Source organism: Pseudorca crassidens, chromosome 6 (genome assembly GCF_039906515.1).
Source record: "Pseudorca crassidens isolate mPseCra1 chromosome 6, mPseCra1.hap1, whole genome shotgun sequence".
NCBI lineage: Eukaryota > Metazoa > Chordata > Mammalia > Artiodactyla > Delphinidae > Pseudorca > Pseudorca crassidens.
Genome location: NC_090301.1, coordinates 81,050,974 through 81,065,258, shown reverse-complemented (window position 1 = coordinate 81,065,258; position 14,285 = coordinate 81,050,974). Strand labels below are relative to the sequence as shown.

The window sequence follows — 14,285 nt, the reverse complement described above, 5'->3', positions numbered from 1 at the left end:
CTCCACGGCATGTGGGATCCTCCCGGACCAGGGCACGAACCCGTGTCCCCTGCATTGGCAGGCAGACTCTCAACCACTGTGCCACCAGGGAAGCCCTGTTTAATTTAAATTCTACAGTAATTTCTATGTAGTAGATACTATACCAAGTATCATAAGCAGTGGGAGGAAATACATATGCACTGGCCACCCTGCCTTTAGGGAGTGTAGAAACACATCAAATGATTTAGGGTCCTTAGCAGATGGGGCATTCCAGAAGAGTACCTGTTTTCCGAGTAAGAGCCAGAGGCCAGATGTGTCTGAATTCGGCTTTTCTCTTGCTTTGAACAGAGTAGAAGGTCGGGAATCAGGTGCGTGAAGGAGGACTCATAATGGAAAGTGCTTTGTGGCCTGTAGTCAGTGCCAGGGTTCATGCAACTTCTTGCTTTTGGTAACTCAGATGTTGGCTCGGAAGTCATCTTGTTAGAGAAGCACCAGGCAGTGAACCTCTGAAAGAAAGAGAGGACTTCATTGAGGAAGACAAAGCAGATCTTGCAGGTATTGGGCAGATTTTGAACAAAGATGTATGCGTCAAAGTTGTAAAGGCTGTTGAGCATCCCTGGAAAACTAAAGAGCAGACTGGCTTTGCTTCCAGTTCCGTTTCTTCCTAGAGTTTTAGAACTTCTCAAAGGCATGTGTGATTCTCTGGGAAGACAGTTGCTGGCAATCCCTTTAGACGTGTGTTTGTCTGCCGACGGGTTGTTTAACCCGTGATAGAACTTTTCAGTGTTCCTTTGGTGTGGGCATGAAGAAGGCTCTCTGGGAGGTGTGCACCGAGGTCCTTGCTAAGCCTGTTGCTTGAAACACTTCTAGAAATCTTCTTTAGGAATTGCTTTCAGGTCCTATGCTGTCTCTTTTTGAAACTCTTCAGAGGTGGCAAATTCTGGATCTTGAAAATGGATTTAGTGATAGTCCAAATAACAGAAACGTTCACCTATCCATCCACACCTTAGGTAAAATGAATAGAAGTGGAAAAAGGCCAGGAAAGAATAAGAGAATATTTTGTAAGCAGATTTATGTATTAGAAACAGTCAAAACTTATTTGGAACAGTTTGGGCTGGGAATTACAGATTTTAAAAAGAAATCGATAAAATGGATTTTCTTGATTGGTGTGTCAAGTGCTACTGAAGATATTTCCAGAATAAGTTTCTTAGAAATTTTTGAGCAACGATGACGTGAATGAAACTGTTATCTATCAGCTCGCAAGGTGATTTCATTAAGGCAGATTAACTTGGATTTGCAGGTTCTGGTCAGTTTGTAAAATTTCCGAAACACAGCCCACATTTAGTATGTTACAGTCACACACGTAACCTCATTCTTTCTCCCTTTCCCTCCTTCCTACCCACACGCTCACCCACATACACACTGATCTGCTGCCCGCAGTGACAGCACAAGGGGATATTGGGGGCCTTCAAGGCCAGCAGGACATGCTCTCCCCTGCCTGGTTGAGTTACCCCGCTAACGGTCGGTCTGTTGGCAGGTCGGGTAGATCTCCTAGGGAGCAGGCAGTCCTGCGTGGTGCTCCCTGTTCCACAGAGTCCTGTTTAAGAAGCCCAGGTTCGGTCCCTTCTCTCCCTCTCACATGTCGCCCAGCATTCTTTAGCTCCCTGTGTTTGTCTTTTTCACTCACTAGGGGAAGCTACACGACCCTCAACTCATGGGCATCATCCCAAGGATTGCACATGACATCTTTGACCACATCTATTCCATGGACGAGAACCTGGAGTTCCACATCAAGGTAAGTGCTATTATTGGGTCCCAAGAGAAGAAACTGAGTCCCAGATCGTGTTTCTTTGCTTTTCTCTTTTATGTATACATAGAAGATTTTATCTAATTTAAATGACATCCCTGTGATCAGCAGAACCATATTTATTAGTTAATGACTCAGGCTAATACTGAGGAAATACTGAGATAAAGTCAAAGCCCTTTTTAGGATGGAATCATCTTGGTAGTTGTCTGAATTCTACCCTTTACCCTGTGGATTTCTGTAGATCTGACTGGCCTGTGTCCATGATTGGGTGAGGACAGCATTTCCCAAAGTGTGTTCCATGGAATACAATCCCTCATATTATTACTCAGTGGGCTGCAATGGAAAAGGCGTATGTGGTCAAATTAGCTGGGAAAATGCTTTGTTGAACAATGTTAAACTTACCCCAAGCTTAAATATGCTAACGTGTAATGCAGCTCTGCAAAGTGGACGTGTACTGTATTATATTTCCTATCTTATTTGACTGTGGACATACTTTACCCTCCTTGGAGGATGACAGACTAGTATCTTGAGGAGCGCTTTCTGAGAAATGTTAGGAAAGGGAATTCTTTTCCTCCTTGTTTTTGTTTTTCAAACCTACGTTCTGGCTTAAATTTGAATTGAAAGAGAGATTTCTACTCTCAACTATAGCTGTGAATTCATAACATTTGGTAGAAGGGGTATATTCATTGGAACGCCTTTGTTTGCAAGTGACTGAAAGCTACTTGTTTAAGCAAATAGAGGAAGTTGTTATAAGATACAGAATCTGACAGCAGGCATGGGGGCGGGGAGTTGTGGAGAAGTAAGAAATCCAGGCTCTGCTTTTCCTTTTTTTTTTTAACTTAAAAAAAATTGCGATATACCATAAATTTAACCTTTTTAAAGTGTACAGTTTGATGGTTTTTAGGATATCTTCAAAATTGTACAACCATGATCACTATTTACTTCCAGAACATTTTCATTACCCCCAAAAGTAACTCCATCTCCATCACAGTCCCCACGTTTCTTAATTTCTTTAATCCCCACCCTCTTGCTTAATTTCTTTCCCTTGTTCCAGACCATCTTTCTCTTTTCTGTGTATGGGAAAGAGGGTGCATGGCAGCTGCTGCTCTACATTCCCTTATTTCCAATTCATCATTCCCCTGGGGAGGGGCCCATTGGCCCAGCCTCCAGTAGGTACCCCCTGCCCCCAGCTCCGATCAGCTGTGTCCAGGATGCACGTGGCTGATAGGGTCCCTGCCACAGTGACTGGGGACGGGGTTGACAAGGAGGTGGAGGAGAAAGGGGCAGTTAGCAGACTTGGAGGTGAGCAGATCAACCAAGAGGCTGCTCATCCTTGAAGGCTGGGACCCAGGTGCCTAGGCCCATCATTTTAGAGGTGAGAAACTGAAGTTCATGAATATAGAGCCAGATGGCCAGAGTGACATATCAAGTCCTCGGCAGAGTTGAGATTTATTGACTTAATTAATTTATTTATTTTTGGCTGCGTTGGGTCTTCGTTGCTACGCGCGGGCTGTCTCTAGTTGTGGTGAGCGGGAGCTACTCTTCGTTGGGGTGCGCGGGCTTCTCACTGCAGTGGCTTCTCTTGTTGCAGAGCACGGGCTCTAAGCGCACGGGCTTCAGTAGTTGTGGCACGCGGGCTCTAGAGCGCAGGCTCAGTAGTTGTGGCACGTGGGCTGAGTTGCTCTGTGGCATGTGGGATCTTCCCGGACCAGGGCTTGAACCCGTGTCCCCTGCACTGGCAGGCGGTTTCTTAACCACTGCGCCACCAGGGAAGCCCCAGAGTTGAGATTTAGATTCTTGATCTGACCAACCCCACATGCAGTACCTATTCCATTATATTAAATTTCCACCTCTACTTATTCCTGCTGTGTACCTTCCCCAAATTATATTTAAACAAGTCAGAAACTGTTTGCCCAATTATAAAGTACATCCGGCAAATCTTTTTCTTTACAGCTCCTTTTGTTGGCTGAAGCCAGCTTCTCCTCCTTGCTAGAGTTTTTTATATCTGAGGGTACAGACACTTGGTGCTTTGATGGGATCAAGATTTGGGAGCTTAGTGCATCTTTAAGGCTGTTTGCATTTAAATACCTTAAACCACTATAGGGCTCTTATGGGATAATCCTGGAGTAAGATGTTAAACCAATTATCGCCCTCAAAATAAGGTCTCATATTAGAATCTTAAGATAAAAATAGCCCCAGCATGAAGGGGAAGGAGAGGAGGAAGAACACTCACGTCTAGGGCTGAATTTTACAGTCCAGCTTCCTGTCCTGCATTTGTAGTTAGGCTGTCTTATTTCACAAATAATAATTCTAAATGAGCAGGTTCGTTATTGACTGCTTCTTATTTTGAACTGAGTAGTGACAGGCTTAATCAAGAAAAAGAGGCTTGATTAAGGCAATATTGAAAATCTCTTCCTTAAAGTGAGTCCCACAGAGGTTTTATTTATTTATTTATTTTTACATCTTTATTGGAGTTTAATTGCTTTACAATGTTGTGTTAGTTTCTGCTGTATAACAAAGTGAATCAGCTATACATATACATATATCCCCACATCCCCTCCTTCTTGAACCTCCCTCCCACCCTCCCTATCCCACCCCTCTAGGTGGTCTCAAAGCACCGAGCTGATCTCCCTGTGCTATGCGGCTGCTTCCCACTAGCTATCTGTTTTACGTTTGGTAGTGTATATATGTCCATGCCACTCTCTCACTTCGTCCCAGCTTACCCTTTCCCCTGCCCTTCCCCCTGTGCTGCCCCGCCTCCCACCGCCCTGCCGTGTTCTCAGGTCCATTCTCTATGTCTGCGTCTTTATTCCTGTCCTGCCCTTAGGTTCTTCATAACCATTTTTTTTTTAAGGTTCCATATATATGTGTTAGCACACAGTATTTGTTTTTCTCTTTCTGACTTACTTCTCTCTGTATGACAATCTCTAGGTCCATCCACCTCAATACAAATAACTCAATTTCATTCCTTTTTATGGCTGAGTAATATTCCATTGTATATATGTGCCACATCTTCTTTATCCATTCATCTGTCGATGGACACTTAGGTTGCTTCCATGTCCTGGCTATTGTAAATAGTGCTGCAATGAACACTGTGGTACATGACTCTTTGAACTATGGTTTTCTCAGGGTATATGCCCCGGGAGTGGGATTGCTGGGTTATATGGTGGCTCTATTTTTAGATTTTTAAGGAACCTCCATACTGTTCTCTATAGTGGCTGTATCAATTTACATTCCCACCAACAGTGCAAGAGGGTTCCCTTTTCTCCACACCCTCTCCAGCATTTATTGTTTGTAGATTGTTTGATGATGGCCATTCTGACCGGTCTCACAGAGGTTTTAAACATTATTTCTGAACATGCTTTCTCCTAGTGCCAAACAATGATTATTTATTTTTCTTCCATCTGGTTTTACAAAGTACTTGAGGTGACAAAAATAAAAAAATTCAACCCCCCACCCCAAAGCAGCCACTATCTGCTATGGTAAAAAGAAACTAATAAATCAGGATTCTCTTTCTACTTATATTAAATGAACAAGATTCTAATTGCCAGATTTCCTAATATCTAGTTCACAACCAGTCTTTGGATGTCATTAATTTTCTCTGTAACCTATGGAAATAAGGGCACAAGCTTAAGATCTCAAAGATAACAGAAAAGTCTTAATGAAGACCAGACAATTCTGAAATACATAGAATGGGTTGGAACCAGGGTTGAGTGGGCTGCAGAAGGGCTGGGTTAGAAATGTCTAAGGTTAGAGGCCAAGCAGACCCTAGGATTCCAGCCACAGGGAGAGGTTTCCAGAGCAGTAGGTCTTTCAAAGGTCAGGTAGTTGTATCTATGACAGAGAGGGTCAGTGACAGGGCTGTTTGACAGACATTCAAGCAGTCAGAGGTTGTTAGGGAGAGGACGCTCAGCTACAGATTCCAGGGTTTGAAGCCAGGACCCCAGGTCTCAGAGAAACGAGGCATCAGGAGGTTCCAGGCTGAGACAGGGACAAAAGATAATGAACCAGGGCTGAGCTGGGTTGGGACTAGTGCTGGTTAGGGAGTGTTCACTTTCCCCTGCCTCGAGGCAGGACTGGTCCAGAGCTGGGACGTAGGGGTGAGATTTCACAGGTAGAGTTACATCCCAACTTTACAACTACTTTTCAACTTTTAAAACACCTTTTTGGCTCAATCCTCTGTTTAGATTTCAAAAAAAAAAAAAAATCCATGAACTTGAAGGAGAGGACAGTTGATCTGGTCTGCAGAAGGCAAGTGTAGACAGTACAGAATCCTAGAGGGAATTTTGATATCATCACGTCGAATGGCTTCATTTGACAGATGGGAACATTGAGGTCTAGGGTCTTGGTTACTTGTGCATTAAATCTCCAAGGTCACGTATCCAGTTAAAGTTGTTCTCAGATATCAGCCTGAGATAAGATAAGAATCACCTGGGGAGTTTAGAAGCCGATTCCTAAATCTTATTGGAGATTCTGATTCAGGAGGATTGCAGGAGGGTTCAGGGCAATTTAAACAGACGCTATGGGAGATGCTGATATAGGCAGTGCTGGGACTGAAGTTTGAGAATAACTAATTGGAAGGCGTCCTTTCCCTCTCACAGTCTAGTTGTGTTTCATTAAATTGCATTTTGTTCAGATCCTTCCTGGACTCCCCAGAGCTGTCCACTATCACCAGCTCTCTCCCTGTTACTGTTCTGTAGTTCCAAGCAAACTGCCCTTATCCCCCTCCCCACCTTCTTCATGTGAATGTTTGGAACATGCTCCCTCCCTGGTCTGAAGCGGCTGTTAATGTCATGCCTGAGGTGAGGTCTACTGATCTTTGACAGTTACTTGCAAAGGACATGTTCTGTTCTAGCTGTTGTCATACCCAGAAGTTTGCTTGGTGCTCATCTAAGGTGAAAAGGTAGAGTTCTCCTATAAGGCTGTCTAGCACAGGATGTAAATAACACCTGACTGGAAGTGAAGGCAACTCTGATGTGGGGATGGAGAGTGGCCCATTGAGCAGGGACTTGTAGAGCAAGCTGACAAGCAGGAAATAGGAGGCCAGGGGAGTGGGCTGGGGCTCCGCCCTCTAGACTCTGAATCTTCACTTTGTAGAGCTCTTCTCACTCTTCGTGGCATAACAAAAAGCTTTTACGAGTTCTAATAATGATGTTTTTGAAATACAGGGTGGCATTTCTGTTTCAAAATCAATTTGTTTTTAATCAGGTTTCCTATTTTGAAATCTACCTGGACAAAATCAGGGACTTACTCGATGGTGAGTAACCCGAATTCTTGTCTTTTATTTGTTCTGTAACTGAAGTCCAGAAAGGTTGGCATGATGTACAGCACTTCTGCTTAAGGAATTTATAGAGATGTTCTGTTGCCTTCAGGCTATCTGCTTATTCTCAGCCAAAGCTTTAACTTGAGTCATTGCAAAGTGATTAGATTTACCTGTCTTCTGTAACAATTTCTATTTTTTCTCCAATACAGGGTCTTTAACTTTTGTTTTCTTCTTTGCATGTCATCATTATCATCTCTGTAGTATCCAAGACAAACTTGGCTGTTCATGAAGATAAAAACAGAGTCCCGTACGTAAAGGTATGAGGAAAACTTGATTGATGATGCAATTGATTTCCCTCCAGTCACTGTCATAATTATTACATAAGATGCCCAGAATATTACCTTATAAACTGCATATAGATATTTAATCATGTTCCTTATATTTAATATTCATCTGGTTAAAAAAACGGACTTTTAATTTCTTCAGTTGTTTCTATGTAAGTTTATCACAGATGTCAAATCACATGAGGTAAGAACTGGAGAACTGAACATTATTCACCTTTAAAGAGGCTTTGGTATTGAGTACGGTTGTTCATACTTTGCACTTAGGAGAAACCTGTCATAGCACTATGTCTACAACTTCAGTATCTAATTAAAGTTGGTGGCTAGATTGAAAGGCAAAGCAAGATTTCATCCATTTCTTTTTCCGTCATTGGTTTCCTTCTTTATTTTCTGTCTCCACTGCTGATGATTATGGATATGTACCTAAAGTCTGGCATTTATTTTGTGGTTTACTTCTGGGTTTCCTAGCGTTTGCTCGGACTTTTTTTTTTTTTTGCGGTACGTGGGCCTCTCACTGTTGTGGCCTCTCCCGTTGCGGAGCACAGGACGTGCAGGCTCAGCGGCCATGGCTCACGGGCCCAGCCGCTCCGCGGCATGTGGGATCCTCCCGGACCGGGGCACGAACGCGTGTCCCCTGCATCGGCAGGCAGACTCTCAAACACTGCGCCACCAGGGAAGCCCCAGACTTCTTTTTAATGTACACTTGCAAGCCCTAGGCGAGGAGGAAAAGTTGTTGGGTCGACAGTGCAGCCTTTCTCTGGATTGGCAGCTCTAGAAGAGAAGTGGGAAAATGTTTAGCTGTTTCAAAGTCATGTTGCTTTTCAGTTTTTCCATGACCAACCTGATCTGGCTGTCTTGCAGGGGTGCACCGAGCGGTTTGTGTCAAGCCCCGAGGAGGTCATGGACGTGATAGATGAAGGCAAAGCAAACCGCCACGTGGCTGTAACGAGTAAGCCTGGGGTGGTGTTCCCTCCCCTCTAACTTAGGACACAAATGTCTGCCTACCAACCAGGTTGGGTGGGGGTAATGAGGTCCAAGTGGAATAATGCAGGGGAAGGCGGTTGTAAAGCAGTGACAGGCACTCAGAACACAGGGTTGTAAGCAATACCAGCAGGCCTGGGCAGGTCCTGGGAAACAGCGCCTCCTGCTGTCCAGGGGCCTGTTGGAAATGTCGGGTGACACTCACTGACTGGGCCCTGGTAACAGCCTAAGCCTGAAAACTGGGGTAAACAACCAACCAACCAACTAAAGGGGGAAGAAAGTAAGCTTCTAAGTTCATTTATTTTAACTATGTTATTGTTTAAAAAAATCCAAACCAACAGATTCTATAGGCCAGTCACACGCATGGAAAGAAACCATGTTAGATTTCTGCACTTTGTAAACAAGGAAAAGAAAGACATGGAGGAACGGGAGCTTGACTGTAAACTTTGTGATGCCTTGTTGGTAACAAACATAGTCAGGTCAGCTGGTTTACCTTGCGATGCCTTCCTCGGCCTGTCTCAGGGAAGCAGGTCAGGTGGTGGTTAGAGCAGCAGAGTTTCCATGAAAAGATGGGGGCTGTCTGTCTTATTCAGATGAGATGTGCACAGATGAGAGTGAGTTCATGTGAAGAGGACTTGAAAGAATGAAGGATTTCTAACTTTTTTTTTTTAAATATTTATTTACTTGGCTGTGCCGGGTCTTAGTTGTGGCAGGTGAGATCTTTTAGTTGCGGCATGCAGGCTCTCAGTTGCGGCACTCAGGATCTAGTTCCCTGACCAGGGATCGAACCCAGGCCCCCTGCAATGGGAGCACGGAGTCTTAGCCACTGGACCACCAGGGAAGTCCCTGAAGGATTTCTAGCTTTGAAGAGAGAAAAATATCTGGGGAGGGCATATGGGCAATGCAGTGTTTCTTAACATATTCTTCATAATATCTTCAAGGTGCTGACATTAAGAAAGAGAGTCAGCTTGCTTTGTTTGATCTGAATGAGTAGACCACCCAGAATTGTTGAAGCTACATGGAGGCAGATTTTAACCTATCACAAGAAGAACTCTAGTCCTTAATGCTGCCCCAAGTAAAGCCTACCTGGAGAGGTAGTGAGTTACCCGCATTGTGTAGAAGAGATTCAAGCTGTGCTTGGTTGACTGGTGCTATGATCCTTTGATCCAGAACTGTAATTCTCAACTGTTTCCCTACCCCCACAAATGTATCAGATGATATTCCTATACATGGCAAGTTTCATAGGTGAGCCTAGACGTGTATACAGTGTAGGTTAAGCTCTACTTCTTTCTCTTCTGCTTATACGCATATAGGAAAGAATGTAAGACTGATATTCTTATACTAATAGCATCTCTCATTTGTAAAGAAGTTTTTCACTGTTTCTTAAGTTATTGTTAGTTATGAATTATTCATGACATACCTGACAGTCCTTCTTGGCCCCCTGGTTCAGAACTGTTGGTCCAGAACATTACTATTTTTCTTATCATTCTGGTAAGTTGTTTTTTTTATTTTGTTACATTATGCATAACATAAAATTTACCATTTTAACCACTTTTAAGTGTACAATTTAGTGGCATTAAGTACATTCACAATATTTACAACCATCACCACTTCCTATTTCCAGAATTTTTTTCCCAGAATTTTTAATTATCCCAAAGTGAAACTCCATATCCATTGAATAATAACCCTCCATACTCCCTCCTCCCAACTCCTGGTAACCACCACCCTACTTCCTGTCTCAGTGAATTTGCCAACTCTAGGTACTTCATATAAGTGGAATGAAATAAGTCCTTTTGTGACGTGCATGTTTCACTCAGCATAATGTCCTCAAGATTCATCCATGTAGCATGTGTCAGAATTTCCTTCCTTTTTAAGGCTGAATAGCATTCCATTGTATGCATAGACCACATTTTGTTTTCCATTCATCCACAGATAGACATTGTGTTGCTTCTACCTTTTGGCTATTGTGAGTGATGTTGCTATGAACATGGAAGTATTTATAAATATCTGTTCAAGTTCTTGCTTTCAGTTCTTTTGGGTAAATACCCAGAAGTAGAATTGCTGGATCATACGGTAATTCTCCTTTTAATTTTTTAAGGAACAGCCATACTGTTTTCTATAGCAGGTGCACCATTTTATATTCCCACCAACAGTGTGCAAGAGTTTTAATATCTCCATATCCTTGCCAACACTTCTTATTTTCTGGGGTTTTTTTTTTCTTTTTAATCATCATCCTAATGGGTGTGAAGTGCTATCTCATTGAGATTTTGATTTGCATTTCCCTAAGGATTAGTGATGTTTAACATTTTTTCATATGCTTATTGGCCGTTTGTGCATCTTCTTTGTAGAAGTGCTATTCAAATCCTTGGCCCATTTTTTTTAAATTGGGTTGTTTGACTTTTTACTGTTGTTTATTTGTAGGAGTTCTTTATATATTCTGGATCTCAATCCCTTATCTGATATATGATGTACAAATATTTTCTATTCTGTGGGTTACCTTTTCACTGTTGATAGTGTCCTTTCACACACAAAAGTTTTTATTTTTTTTTAATTAATTTATTTTTTTTGCGGTACACAGGCCTCTCACTGTTGTGGCCTCTCCCCTAGTGGAGCACAGGCTTCGGACGCACAGGCTCAGCGGCCATGGCTCACGGGCCCAGCCGCTCTGCGGCATGTGGGATCCTCCTGGACCAGAGCACGAACCCATGTCCCCTGCATCGGCAGGCGGACTCTCAACCACTGTGCCATCAGGGAAGCCCAAAAGTTTTTAATTTTGATGAAGTTAAATTTATCTTTTTTGTTGCTGTTGTTGCTTGTGTTTTTTTGGTGTCATATCCAAGAAATCGTTGCCAAATCTCGTGTCATGAACCTTTTCCCCTATGTTTTCTTCTAAGGTATTATAGTTTTAGTTTTTACATTTAGGTCTTTGGTCCTTTTTGAGTTAACTTTTGTATATGACTTAAAGGAAGAGTCCAACTTCGTTTTTGCACGTGGATATCCAGTTTTCAATTTGGTGAAGAGACTGTGCTTTCCCCATTGAATGGTCACTCTTGACACTCGTGTTGAAAATTATTTGACCATATTATGTGAGGGTTTATTTGTAGGCTGTCTATTTCATTGGTCTATATGTCTACCTTTATGACAATACCACACTGTTTTGATTACCATAGCTTTGTAGTAAGTTTTGAAATCAGCAAGTGTGAGACCTTAAACTCTACTCTTTTTAAGGATTGTTTTGGCTATTCAGGGACCTTTGAGATTCATCTGAATTTTAAGATGGACTTTTCTATTTCTGCAAAAAACATCATTGTGATTTTGATAGAGATGGCATTGAATCTGTTGGTAGTATGGACATCTTAATAATATTAAGTCTTTCCAAGAACAAGGATTATCTTTCCATTTATTTGTGTATTCTTTAATTTCTTTTAGCAATATTTTATAGTTTTCAGTGTATGCCTCTCACTTCCTTGGTTAAGTTTATTCCTAAGTATCTTATTCTTTTTGTTCTAATTTTAAATGGAATTGTTTTCTTAATTTCCTTTTTGGATTGTTCATTATTATATATAATGGAACTGATTTTTTTTTTTCTTTTTTTGCGGTACACGGGCCTCTCACTGTTGTGCCCTCTCCCGTTGCGGAGCACAGGCTCCGGACGCGCAGGCTCAGCAGCCATGGCTCACGGGCCCAGCCGCTCCGCGGCATGCGGGATCTTCCCGGACCAGGGCACAAACCCGTGTCCCCTGCATCGGCAGGCGGACTCTCAACCACTGCGCCACCAGGGAAGCCCAATGCAACTGATTTTTATGTATTGCATTTGTATTCTGCAACTTTGCCAAATTCACTAGTTCTAACATTTTTGTGGAATCTTTTAGGGTTTTTTCCCACATAATCTGGTTAGATAGTTTTGAGAAATAATTGCTAGTGGGGTTGAGTAAAACAGTCACTGGGGTCTCTGCCTGCCTGGTGAGCAAAGACCGGGGTCCAAGAAGATTTTTATTTTTGGTACTTGGTCCTAATGAAGCATATTTCATCTTTGAGACCTTCTATATGCCTAGCATGGGTTATAGAAGAAATGTATGTCTTGATCCTTCCTTAAGAAAGTCATAATTCTTCCTTAAGAAAGCTTATGATATCACTGATAAGGCAAGGCTTACACACATGAAGAAGATGGAATACATCAGAATGATAAAGGCTGAGGGACTTAAAATGGGGCAGGGGAGGAAGACTTGAGCTCTTCAAGGAGAGAGGTAGGCTGGATTGGGGTGTTGGAGGATGGCAGCTTTAGGCAGAGCTCAAGACTCTGTTTTCTTAAACCACTGACCACGATTTTTAGATTAATTTCTTTGCCACGTGAAAATATTTTAAATCTTTCATTTCTAGAGTGGGCGTTGTTTTGCAGGAGAAATGGTCTCAGGTGATTTTTTAAATTGAGTGGACTTACAAAAAACGGAGCTATTAGGCATGATTTGTTGTGTTTTTTATTGAGATGCTTGCTACCTAAATTTATATGTTCTTTGTAGAGCAGTAAACTGTTTTCCTTTTCAGACATGAATGAACACAGCTCTAGAAGTCACAGTATCTTCCTGATTAATATTAAACAAGAGAATGTAGAGACTGAAAAAAAACTCAGTGGGAAGCTTTATCTAGTTGATTTGGCTGGGAGCGAAAAGGTAATTGGTTCTTTATTTGTATTATCCACAGTTTCCCCATTATTGGCTTCAGTGTGCAATGGGATAATTTGTATGTCTTTCTATTCCCTGGTTTTAAAGAGCTTTTAAAGTTTCTGATGTTGTGCTAAGATGTTATTAAATTTAACCTTCATTTCTCTGCTCTTTCTTTTCTGGTCCTGAAGTCCCCTATTCATGTCACAGGAGGTGTTTTGAATGCCAACCTGATTTATGCCTAATAGACCCTGATGATGACATGAGGCGAGTGTTGGTGTGAACTTAGCCTGGCAAAGGCAGCGGCACAAATGGTGGAGGGACGTGAACTTCTGAGAACAGGAAAGATCTCTGTGTTTTAACAGATTCAAATAGGCCAGGAAGGGGCTTTGACGCTGGAATGTGGCAGGCCTGCCTCTGCAGTTTTGTTTGCTGATAGAAGATCTGGAAAGTGGGGCTCTCCCTGCCTTCCCGGCTTCTCTCTGCAGGAGGCATGAACTGACCGTGTTCTGTGTGGGCAGCCTCACTCCCTTCAGTCTACGGGGTCTGGAGCCAGTGTTTTAGCCACAAGCCCTGACCCTTCTCTGATTTTGTGAGGATTTTCTTTTGGCATCTGTACCCTTTCCATGCTCTCCCAGGCACTGGCTGAGGCCATACTCCAGACCGAATAGGCTTCCCAGAAACTCCCCTCTGCCCTCCCAGCCTCACTTCCGTAGCACCACCGGAGGCTCCTGCTGCCACACCCCGGCTGGGGGCACTGCCCACCTCGGACAGCATCACAGAGCAAGTCTCTCTGCACAATACCATGTGGCCTCCCTCATCTCTGATGTCGTGCTAACTGTCCCCATTAGGGGACAGTCTCCCAGACTGTCAGTCAGTCTCCTGTCAGTCAGTCTCCCAGACTGTGTCATTGATCCCCACTTACTGCTCCCACCACTGAGTTGCTGGACGCCAAGTTATGGCCACTAACATCCGTGTGAGTAATGGCTACTTGGATTGTCCTCCTGTCCGCGTTTGTTCAGCCTTGAGCAGATCACACGTATCCTCCTAGTTGGCAGTCGAAAATCGAACTGGTCCAGGCTTGTAACTTTAAACAGATGCCCACCAGAACGGGAGTAGAGAGCAGCATTGCTCACTTCCAGACCGGCCATTAGCAACTAGCATCTGCTTTGCTGCCGCACCTGTTGTATGGGTCCAGACAAAGCTCCCAGTGACCCCTTCCCTCTTCCCAAGCTTGCCCCCTTTCCCTTTAG

The 14,285-nt window shown here is 43.0% G+C and overlaps 1 protein-coding gene across 2 annotated transcripts in view; it reads left to right on the top strand.

Moving 5' to 3' along the window:
- KIF5C (kinesin family member 5C) overlaps positions 1–14,285 on the top strand; it is a 167,541-nt gene that overhangs the window by 69,909 nt on the left and 83,347 nt on the right. For both annotated transcript variants that reach the window (XM_067741992.1, XM_067741993.1), the window contains exons 4-8: positions 1,670–1,774; positions 6,995–7,043; positions 7,311–7,366; positions 8,252–8,339; positions 12,917–13,041. In XM_067741992.1, coding sequence (XP_067598093.1) covers positions 1,670–1,774; positions 6,995–7,043; positions 7,311–7,366; positions 8,252–8,339; positions 12,917–13,041 — 423 coding nt within the window. The remainder of the gene's footprint in view (positions 1–1,669; positions 1,775–6,994; positions 7,044–7,310; positions 7,367–8,251; positions 8,340–12,916; positions 13,042–14,285) is intronic.